General features: G+C 46.1%; 1 protein-coding gene across 1 annotated transcript in view; it reads left to right on the forward strand.

Moving 5' to 3' along the window:
• LOC147734755 (aldo-keto reductase family 1 member C1-like) overlaps positions 1-12,202 on the forward strand; it is a 210,055-nt gene that overhangs the window by 124,192 nt on the left and 73,661 nt on the right. The window contains exon 5 of the mRNA XM_086953034.1: positions 9,795-9,872. Within this exon, the coding sequence (XP_086809160.1) occupies positions 9,795-9,872 (78 nt within the window). The remainder of the gene's footprint in view (positions 1-9,794; positions 9,873-12,202) is intronic.

A 12,202-nucleotide genomic window follows, 5' to 3' on the forward strand; every position in this document is an offset into this window, starting at 1 on the left:
TCAAAAACGCCACCCGCATACACCACCAACTAAGCCAAGAAAGCAGCCTTCAAGGACCGTCTAGATAACAACGCCCATAACAGCAAGGAATTATTCAACATCGTCAAAGAATTTACCAACCCCTCAGCCAACTCCAACGACATCACCCCCTCTCAAGCCCTCTGCGACTCCCTAGCCTCATTCTTCCACGATAAAATTGCAGACATCCACAACAGCTTCGACAATCAACCTGGAGACCAACCCACCCAACCCCCTGCAGGACACCCACCCCCCCTGAACACCCTCCAGGACTGGAAGCCAATCTCAACTGAGGACACCATCCGGCTGATGAATTCTATCCATTCAGGATCCCCCACAGACCCCTGCCCCCACCACATCTTCAACAAAGCAGACTCCATTATTGCACCGCACCTCCGAGACGTCATCAACTGCTCCTTCAACTCTGCATCCTTCCCGGAAAGCTGGAAACATGCCAAACTCAGCGCCCTCCTGAAGAAACCCACAGCTGACCCCACCGAACTCAAAAACTATCGCCCCATCTCGCTCCTTCCATTCCCGGCCAAAGTCATCGAGAAAGCTGTCAACAACCAGCTCGCCGCATTCCTCGAAACCAACAAATCCCTCCACTCTTCACAGTCCGGCTTCCGAGCTAAGCACAGCACCGAAACCGCCCTCATCGCAGCAACAGACGACATTCGAACTCTACTGGACAATGGAGACACAGTCGCCCTCATCCTCCTCGACCTCTCCGCAGCATTCGACACAGTCTGCCATAGCACCCTTCTACAGCGCCTCAAAGACATCGGAATCCAAGGAAAAGCTCTGGAATGGATCACCTCGTTCCTCTCCGGAAGAACCCAGAGAGTCCGCCTTCCACCATTCAAGTCAGAGGCTACTGAAGTCATCTGCGGAGTACCTCAAGGATCCTCACTCAGTCCCACCCTCTTCAACGTTTACATGAGCCCCCTTGCGGCCATCGCACGCCAACATAACCTCAACATCATCTCCTACGCCGACGACACTCAACTGATCCTATCACTCACCAGAGACCCTAACACGGCCAAAACCAACCTTCACGAAGGGATGAAAGAAGTAGCCGAATGGATGAAGCACAGCCGACTGAAACTGAACTCAGACAAAACAGAAGTCCTCATCCTAGGTACCTCCCCTTCCGCCTGGGACGACTCTTGGTGGCCAGAGGCCCTTGGAAAAGCACCCATCCCGACGGACCACGCACGGAACCTGGGCGTCATCCTGGATTCCTCACTCTCGATGAACAGACAAGTCAACGCCGTTTCTTCATCTTGCTTCAATATTCTTCGCATGCTCAAAAAAACTTTCCGCTGGATCCCCACCGAAACCAGAAAAACAGTCACCCATGCTCTGGTCACGAGCAGACTGGACTACTGGAAACACCCTCTACACCGGCACCATCGCAAAACTCCAGAAGAAACTACAACGTATCCAGAACACCTCAGCCAAGCTCATATTAGACATCCTGCGTCAAGAGCACATCTCTGATCACCTGAAAAACCTCCACTGGCTCCCCGTCAATAAGAGGATCACCTTCCGGCTCCTAACCCACGCACACAAAGCACTCTACGAAATCGGTCCCGAATGCCTCAACTCACGACTATCCTTCTACACCCCTTCACGCCAACTACGATCCTCCAACCAAGCCCTTGCCACCGTACCCCGCATCAACAAAACCACCATGGGAGGTAGATCCTTCTCCTACCTAGCAGCGAAAACTTGGAACTCACTTCCCACTCACCTTCATCTCACTCAGAACCACCTAGCATTCAGAAAGCAACTCAAAACATGGATTTTCGACAAATAACTCCCCACCCTTCTTTAAGCGCCTTGAGACCCTCTGGGTATGTAGCGCGCTATACAAATCTCTTGACTTGACTTGACTTGACTTGCACTCAACTAATTTCTTGGTCCTCGGAGACCTTAACTTACATCTTAACGACGCATCCTGCCCCACCAGCACACACCTTATACAAGATTTAGCAGCACTTAATATTTCTCTTCATAACTCTGGCCCCACTCACAAGGCAGGAAATCTACTGGATCCCATCTTTTCTAACTTAGACACCATATCTTGTAACCCTCCCAGGCCCATTCCTTGGTCAGATCACTACATAATTAGTTTCTCTATAAAAACTGACCGGGCACCGCACATCCCTGAAAATTCCACGCTTCCTAGAGCTGGCAGGAACTGGAAGAATCTAGATTCCTGTCTTGAGAACACCAGACCTCCTAAAATATGGCCAACATTGAGAGGGCGGCTGCCCTGCATAATTGGTTAACCTCTGGGGTCAATACTTGTCTCCCCCTACGCAAATTTAAACACAACTCTCATCACCCCCCCCCGCCCCATGGTTTACTGAACAACTAAAAGTTGAGAAATCTAAATGTAAAAAGTTGGAACGTAAATGGCGTGTGTACTATGATCCTGGGGCCAAACAAATTTACAAAGATGCCCTTACCAAATACCATTCTCTTTGTAATATAGCCAGGGCAGAGCATGTCAATCATACCATTCTAAATGCTCAGAATCGACCTAAAGCCTTATTTAAAGCTCTGCAGGAACTATTGGGCATGTCTTGCCTACCCAAAGCTCCATGCCTGGACGAAACGCAATGCAACTCCCTGGCAGAATTTTTCACGACCAAAATCGAAACCATCTATGCCAACTTTGGAGCTCCCACGCACACTGCATCCTCCCCTGAGCTGGGCATGTCTGAACCCTTGTATGAATCGGAAACTAATACGCAATTGTGTCCGCCCTCTCCGCCCCAGTTGACGGCATGGGACCCTCTTACTATTACTTCTTTACATAAAATCCTGGGATGCATTAAATCTGGTTCCCCCTTGGATCCCATGCCCCCCCAAATCCTTCTAACTCTTGATCTTCCTGCACTCACTCTAATCTTAGAACTTCTCAATGCCTCACTCAGAGTAGCTAAGGTTCCGAGTACGTGGAAGCATGCGATGATTGTGCCCCTACTAAAGAAAGCGAATTCTGATCCCAATAATCCAGCTAATTTTCGTCCCATCTCTCTCCTTCCGGTCTGGTCCAAAATCTTGGAAAAGCACATTAATAAACAGCTCACCACTTACATTGAAGCAGCCAACTTCCTCCATCAGTCCCAGTCTGGCTTTAGGGCTGGCTTCTCGACCGAGTCGACTCTTCTCGGGGTCTCTGAGACCATTCGATGCCAGGTAGACAAAGGGGAAACAGTGGCCCTCATCCTATTGGATTTGAGTGCCGCTTTCGACACTGTTTCCCATTCCATCCTTCTTACTGCCATAAAATCCTTTGGCATCAGTGGCTCAGCTCTCGGTTGGGTGGCCAGCTATCTCTCTGACCGTACGTTCCAAGTTTTCTCCCCTTCCTCAGCCTCTAAAATTCATCACTCCACCCGCGGCGTCCCTCAGGGCTCTATTTTGAGCCCATTATTCTTTAATTTATATGTTAGACCCCTTGCCACCATTGCGGAGCAAGCCGGACTCATCATCTATTCTTACGCCGATGATACTCAGATCATCTTTTCACTCTCCACAGGTCAAAACTCCTCCACTTCATCCCTTCACTCTGGTCTTAATAACATAGCTAGTTGGATGCATGACAACAAATTAAAATTAAACGGGGATAAGACCGAGCTTCTTTTGTTTGGCCCCAATACTACACTCTGAGGTCCCCACCATTGGCCACAGCAGTTGGGTTCCCTACCTGTTTCCTCCAAGACAGCTCGCAACCTAGGCATCCTATTTGATGATCAGCTGTCGATGAGGCAACATGTGATCAAGGTCTCGGCCACCTGTACTACCATCATCAAGTGGCTGAGTTAAATCATATAGACGCTTCCCCATGACACCCAGAGAATGGGAATGTTCTTTTTCTAGGTGCATGCAAGGAGGTGACGAGCAAACTTCAGATGGTTCAAAACATGGCCGTCCGATTACTGTGCAATCTTCCCAGAACCTCTCCCACTTCGGCCTCTCTGCGTAGCCTTCACTGGCTCCACATTGAAAACCGCTCTAAATTTAAGGCCCTCTGTATCATGCACCGCATTAAGTCAGGCAATGCCCCTCTCTACTTAAGAACTTTGGTTCATCAATATTGTCCCCCCCGCACTCTCCGTTCGTCGACCCAAGAAAGATATCAGGTCCCTCGCATCAGGAGAGCCAGAATGGGCGGTCGCTCATTCGCTTACTTAGCCCCTTCGCTGTGGAATGCCCTACCTCTTTCCCTACGTTCTGAATCCTGCTACCTTAGGTTCCGCAGAGACCTCAAGACCTGGTTATTCAACCTTTAGACCCTCCAGACTCTTTAGTGACCTTTCGGCAATTAACCGTCCTCTCTCTTCTGTTTAGCGCCGGGAAACCTCCGGGTAGCTGCGCGCTGTATAAATTTAAATATAATAATAATAATAATTGACCTCCACCCCGGAGGAGTTTCCACCCGGAGGTACCGATGGATAGAGCGGGCCTTTTAAAAAACTTGAGCTGCTGCCAAGTGAGGTGAGATCCAGTCCATGATGCTATATAGCATCTTGCCTCTATCAAGGATTTGAATATTACTACAACAGAATAAATACTGTATGTATGAATTTCTTAAAAACATTTCTTGCAGTGACAAAAGGTGTGTCTGTTGAGGTCCTAACGAAAGCCAGGGAGATTTATCCTAGTGGCTGAAACATGTTGACCGTTGAGACAGTGATTTACTTCTAACTTCAACTGACAACAGCCTCAACTCCATGGTACAGAATTTATATAACAGGTCCCCGTCTGGTGCACATGGGTGGGCTGACAGATGGGTCTTGTAGACGAGGGTGCACTCAGATGGGCACATTCATGCACATTATTTGGCATCTTGAACAAATCCAGGAATACTGGTGTACAATTCACACAGTCATGCACGAAACATTGGAGATAGAAGTTAAGCCAGAAGCGCCCAGGTGCCTCCTCAACATCTGGGAAACGACCGACCTTAACACACACACCACAAAGTGGGTCACACTCGGCTGCATGATCGCCAAGAGAAACATAATGCAGCTTTGGGGGGCCTCTCATGCACCCAAGATTACTGATTGGGAAAAAGACCTTGATTGGTGTATGCTAAGAGAAAAGACTGTATACATGGTCCGGGGTTGCTCCCTGAAATGGTCAAAGAAATGTGCCCCCTGGAATGCATACTCCTCCCCGTGACTTGGACAGTGATGACCCCCCTCCCCGTGATTTCCAATGAACTATTGTATTGTATTTATATGCATATATGCATATTTGATTTCACTGTACCTTCTTTATTGACCTTTGTGGCACTGTACCTGATGTTGAGTCTGTTTAATAAAAAGATTTATTTAAAAATAATTATCTGATGGGTCCTTCGGTACCGCCGGACCGCATGGGTCATGTGCTTGCAAAAACTCAATATGGTTTCAGGGCACGGCGAGGGACTGTAGAACAGTCCTTGAACCTCTCTCCAACTACACTACGGTGAAGGGAGGGACAGTTCACATGGCCTTCATGGACCTCCGCTTAGCCTTTGAAAGGGTCAACAGAGCTCAGCTCGGCCACACTAGGGTTCATGGGGTAGAGCCCTCGTTGATCACCTTCCTGTATGGGCTTCACAGGGATTAACAGCTTCTGTGAAATACAGGACACATGGAGAACACACCTAGCCTTTTATTTGAAGAGGAGGGTTCGCCAGGGATGTGCACTGGCCCCTACCTTTTCATTATTTACATGAATGGTTTGGAGACAACCCTTTTCACTCTGGGATTGGATGTACCAAGGGTTGGAGCTCCCTTATATCTTGTACAACAAATGGATTGCAGCATCATTTAGATAGGTCCTTCTCCTTCATGGATGACCTTCTTCTGTCAACTAACTACACCAAGTCCCATGTTACGGGGATTGGCCCTAGAAAATCCAGCACAAGAAAACTGCAAATAAATTGAATGTTGTTTAAAAGTGCAATTAACAGCATTGGTTCATTTTCCAGACGTTTAGGCAAATCTCATCTAGAGACATTACTCAAAGTGTATAAGACTGAGTGCACCTCAGTAACTTGCTTTGGTTGTGACATTTGGGGGTATGCACCTATACCGCTATTACAGGTAGTAAGTGGTACTCTAAAAGTTCAGAGGGAACACCTAGTGAGATTGTCCATGAGGAACTGGGCCTTGGGTATATTGCTTACTTGATGGGTTTAAGTCTTTTGCTTTTATGGTTATCTAATGGCTTAAGGAAGACCTTAAACTCAATAGTGCAGTGGTCCTTGATTGTTTCAACCTGTACACTTGGTCTAGAATCCTCTGGTTATTATTTGGGTCGCCCTGAACTTTTTGTTGACCCGGAGCAGATTGTGAAAGGTGATATTGTATGGTTGAAGCAGGCCTTTCTCTCTAGGGTGGCGGCTAAGAGGGCTCTGCTTTGTGCAAACGCACAATGCAGTAATGTATTATGGATGGTCAAAACAGTCAAGAGGATGGAACCATCTTGAACTAGGGGGTGACCAGCTATCATCGTAGGTTGTTACTCCTATTTTAGATTGAACTTTTCCACCAGTTTTTACTTCCTAAGAGTTTCTGAGCCAAAGTATCTGTGCTACAAGCTTGTACTTGTGATAATATATCCTTGACAGATACCTTACATATTATCATGATTTGCCCCAGATTTAATAGCTTACTACCGTCCGTCACTTAGGCGTGGCGGTGCCCGCTGAAAAATGGGTGGCTCATTACTCGCTAATATTTGGTGACTCCTCCGCTGAAGCCTTAAACGCACAGTCCCAGGAAGAAACCTTTACTTTGGATAATTCGTATCCAATCGACCTCTCCTTTGACTTTAAAGACGTCATAGCTGCACTAACTTCTTCGAAAACGGGTAAAGCGCCTGGCCCCGACGGAGTACCACTCGATATTTTTGTGAGTAATCTTGATCTCTGGTCCCAAATAGTCACACAGGTCATGTTTGCAGTCTCACAGGCTGGCCTAATAGAATCCTGGTCCTCGTCAGTACTGCTACCAATTTTTAAAAAGGGTGAACTAGATAACCCAGCCTGCTACAGGCCCATTTCCCTCTTGGACTCACTGGGGAAGGTTGCCGGGCAATTAATCCTGGAGCGCCTCCAGTATTGGGCTTCGGAGAAGAACATCCTAACCGATCTCCAGTATGGATTCCAAGAGGGCCTGGGCACTGTAGAACAAGCCCTTAACCTGACTCTCCTAATGGGCAAATACGCAGGGGCAAAAGGAGACAATCTGTATTTAGTTTACGTCGACCTCAGTGCTGCATTTGATTGCGTGATTCACTCCAAACTGTGGGTAATCCTGAGGGATCTGGGGGTTGATCCCCCCTCCTAAAATTCCTCCGAGAGCTTTATACCAACGCCAATGCGTGTGTGAGGTATGGTACAAACGGCGAACTATGTCAGTCATTTAGAGTTGCAAAAGGTGTTAGACAGGGGTGCGTCCTTGCCCCGTTTTTATTTAATATCTACACCAACGGGTTAGAACAGGCAATGTTGGAAGGCAGCCAGGACCTTCCATGCATAAACACTCAACCTATCCCAGCCCTATTGTACGCCGATGACTCTGTCATCCTGGCAAGAACATTAAAACAACTCCAATTACAACTGGACAAGTACTGCCAGTTTATGCTCTCCTTAGGATTAAAAGTCAATAAGAGCAAGACTTTCGTGATGCATATCGGCCCGAAAGTGAAGAAACCGAAACCTCTATATGTAGAAAAGGTTAGATTGGACTATGCTAGGGAATATCCATACCTGGGTATTCTCATTGATGACCAAATAACCTGGAAACCCGCCATTGCGAGTAAAAAGTTGTTATTTCAGCGAACAACTGCGGCGCTGATTTCATTCTCTAGGAAACTGGGCAAACCCACTCCTGCCGAGTTGCTCAAAATCTATCACGCTAAATGCCAAAGCATAGCAACCTATGGTGCGGGAGTTTGGGGCTACACTCCTTCTGACGAGCTCCAAAAAGTACAAAATGGGTTTTTAAAATATATCCTTGCCCTTCCTCAAAGCGCCCCCATCTACGGTTGCCATATTGAGCTCGGCTTGGATTATATATCGGACACCATCAGATACCAGCCGATCCTCTTATGGCACCGTATTTGGACTAAAGAGCAATGCCACCTTACACGCTCTTTAATAACTGACTGCTTATCCTTGGCTCACTGGAAAAAGATTCCATGGTTATTGTATGTTTTCAACTTTCTGAATGATCTAAATTGTCCACTATTTTTTACAGACCCCTCTTCACTTTGTGACATATCTAGGAAGGCCCTGAAGAATCTGTGTGTAAATCACCTCAGAGATCTACGTTTATGCACAGAGATAGGAAAACGTACAAATACTCATCTATTAATGATGCAAACCTCACCCGGCATTCAGTTGTATTTGTCCTTCTTCCTGTCAAATCACGAAAAGTTTGTCTTAACTAGGTTTCGTTTTGACACCTTTTTCCGTCTTGTTTACTTTCCTGGGGTTTCAAACTGGTCTCACGAATTGATTAGATGTCCCTGCGATGGAACTGCACATCAGTCTACCCTACATGTAACATTGTTTTGTTGCTACTATGAGACCCCACACAAACGTTGGATTATGCCTCTCCTTCGACAAATGGGCTTGAGAAGATGTAGGCCTGCGCTCCTGGCTTTACAGTTTTTAGAAACTCAATTTGTCGCTAAATGTATAGCTTGTTTTTTAAAAGCTTGCTTGAAAATCCGCCTACAACCACCTGAGTTATCTTTTTAATTCTTATTCATTTGATATCAACTGTCTTTTCGTAAACCGAAACGCTTTTAACTTATTTCTCAGAAATGTGTATGTGATAATCTCTTTTAGAAGTTTTGATGTAATTTTTTGCTATGCACTTTTTATGATTGTAAAAACTCAATCGAAATAAAGACTTTTGAATTTGAATTTGAATAGCTTACTATATAGTTGTATTCAACCATTACCTTTACCATTGTATTTTAGACAGTGAGATCTGCACTTCTGTACCAGTAATTGTTACAATCACCTAGAATATGTTCCATGCTCTCATGCTTTCTTTCTGGTATATTTCATGGACGTTGAAAGTTCCTTAAGTATTTTAGATTGTCCTTAACATGACTTATGTTAGTTTGTAATTTAGCTTCTCGTTTTTTTGATATCCTTAGTTTTCCTGTTTGCGCACATGCACTTTAACTTGATTTTAAATTCATTTAATTAGATTGTGGGGCAGCTGTTTTCATTCTTCTCTTTTTACTTGGTTTTATTGTACTTTATTGCATGTCTTTTTATGATTTTTTAAGAAAATCAAATAAAGTTAATACTGAACTATTGTTGGGAACCGAGAGTAGATCCTCTTGGCCCAATCAAGCTCCCCACATCCAATGCGAGCCTGCAGTGCTCCAGCCTAGAGGGAGCAGCTATTAAAGCTGCTCCCTGCAGGTGGGAGCAATATTTAGATCTGCTTCCCTGCCCGCATCACTGCTAGTGGGGAATCAGATCTAATGCTTCCTCCCAGGGGGCGGGAGCATTTCTAAAACTCCTGCCAACCGGGAGCAGAACAGAACACACACACACAGATACACACAACACAAGACATAACACAATCCTTGCAAATCCAGGTGCAGCAGAGCCTTCTGAAACCATGGTTAGGTTCATATTTTAAAGGGCTGTGATTTTCTGCGTCAATGCACCTTAAAACACAAGGGGCATGGTATTGTAGTTGTACTTTTACCTTATTGTTCTATATCTTTTTCAGCCTGGAGACAGCTTTTATCCACTGGATGAAACTGGAAAAATCATCTGCATGAATACTGACCTGTGCGCTACGTGGGAGGTATGGAATAATTCAACACGGAATGCACAGAAGAGCAAGTATTAGATAGTGGATGGCCAGTTGGCGTAACAAAACTTGAGGGGACCCCCCTGCAAGGTACATAGAGGGGCCTCCGCTCTGGTTTTAATCAGGAGCACTCGGCCAAAGTACTGTGCAGAGGGCATCCCCTGCGGCACGGGGACCCCCCCACACCGCTGGGGATGTGGGGGCTTGTTTTACGCCACTGGGATGGCCTGAAAGTGCTCCATCAAAGATGAGCTATACCTGTTTCTTTAATACAAAGGGGAAGTCAACATTTGAGTAAGGCTTGCTACATTGGACTGCTGCATCTTGGCACGGGTGACATACCACATAAAAGAACAAGTGCCAGCTAAATGTGCTTATGTTTAAAAAATATATTCTTTAGAAGTCTCCAGGATTACCCCTCAGGAACTGAATAGGAACCAGATTTAGAGTTTGGTGGACAGGGTACAAAGTACCCTTCTTGCCAAATCCTCAGTCCTTCTGCATCATTTAAGATCAGATGACATCTGATTCAAATGGCAGACATGACAATGATTCTGCATAAATCAAGAAATATGGTGACTTCCGTTGCTTAAGATTGAGAGGATGGCGATCTCCATTACCAAAGATGGAATCGGGCATACTTAAAATGGAGTCAGACCGTAGGAGCTTTATTTCGCCAGAAGCTTAGGCAGCCTTTCTCCTCTAGTAGTGTATACACACAAGAATGTTGCCAAACTGGGGTCTCATTTACCTTGCAGAGATCACTCATCTGAAGGTGATTCACTGTTCTGTAAGCCAGTCCTGAATGATGGAGGTGCTACAAAAAAGGCAATGGGAAGCTATCTAGGCAAATTGCAGGCTCCCAATGGGAAGTGCGAGCATATTACTGTGTCTGTGACCCACAAGCCAGTCTCTTAATGTCAACTGTTAAAAAAAAAGTGAAGATTTAGACGCACTGTCTCAATTTTACGTCTTGCCTGTCTCTGAGGCAGTGTCAAGGAGGAGAGGGATTCAGTACTTGCTGGATACGATATCTGTGTGTGCCCGTGCCTTCTCTCTTTCAATGCCGCCGGTGCAAATGCAGATGTCACAGATGTTCAGTAGGTGTAACTGCAGTCTCCAGTGGTGCAATTTTGACCTGTATAACAACCCCACAACCAAACAAGACCACCCCCACTGGTCACTGCTAAGTCCATCAGGAGCTCGATTGGGTCAAAGGGCATGGGACCACAGTTCTCAGGAGGACAGCATTTAGAAACTGTGGGAGGTATTAACAATTCTCTTTATTGATGCAGCATGCCAGGGTCATGGGAGGAGGCAGGTAGTTACTCCTCAGCAGGCATGACCATGCACAGCTGTCTAGCTTGGTGCAGCGCACTAAAATCACATGGAAAGATGCAAGGGGTTGGCATCTGCAATATCCTGACTTGGTGTCCTGGCTGGTGACCATAGGCAGCAATAATTCTTACAATCTTGGGCTCAGACCACCAGGCTCAAACATGGAATGCAGGTAGATCAACTGCAGTACTCAGGTTTGCTCCTGCAATGACCCTCCAAGCCATCAGGCTTTTTTGGACAGTTGCTTCTTCAACGTCACTGCAGATTAGGTTCTTCTATAAACAGGCTTCCTCCTGCAGATATGTGCTTGGGTCCTCTCTCTCAGCAGGCTGGATAGACTCCTTTAAAGTTGAGACCTACAATTCTCCTCCAGCCAGTAGTTGCAGATTTTCAGGTTGATGTCCCCTCCTCTCTAGTAGATAGTGTGCAGAATGGCACCTCATTGTCACTGAGAAGTTTTGGAGCCATTTGCAGAAGTTTCAAGATTTCTCCTACTTCATTTCCAGACAGGGAATATTAATTCAGCTGTCGCTGCTAAGAAACTGGTTTGAGGTTGTGTACTGTTTCCCTCCTCTCCAGAGCAGGCACACTGTTCATTCAGGTGGTGGCCGCACAGCAGGGAGTGATGAGGGGTTTCTCCAGGGAAAGCACCGCAATAAGAGCAGATTGAGGAATGAAATGTTTGCACCTGATGACCATCAGTCATTGGCAGTACCATCTCTCAGAGAGAAAAAAACAGGCCCTTATAGAATGGTTCATCCTGCACTTACAAGAAAGTCGCTGTCTCCACTTCTCCATACCCTCCATCTATACTAGGGCCGAGGTAGGAACAATCAGGCAGGCCATTGCTGAAAGGACATGGCTACATTTCTATAGGTAGATTTGCCTTCATCCTTCTGTGCCTTAATGCCTGGTGCTTCACAAAAGAGTCAGGAATGTCAGTGATAGTCTTTGCATGTGTAGGTGGTGGTTACCCAGCCTCCATC

The sequence above is a fragment of the Lissotriton vulgaris genome, chromosome 1_2 (genome assembly GCF_964263255.1).
Source record: "Lissotriton vulgaris chromosome 1_2, aLisVul1.2, whole genome shotgun sequence".
NCBI classification, from domain to species: Eukaryota; Metazoa; Chordata; class Amphibia; order Caudata; family Salamandridae; genus Lissotriton; species Lissotriton vulgaris.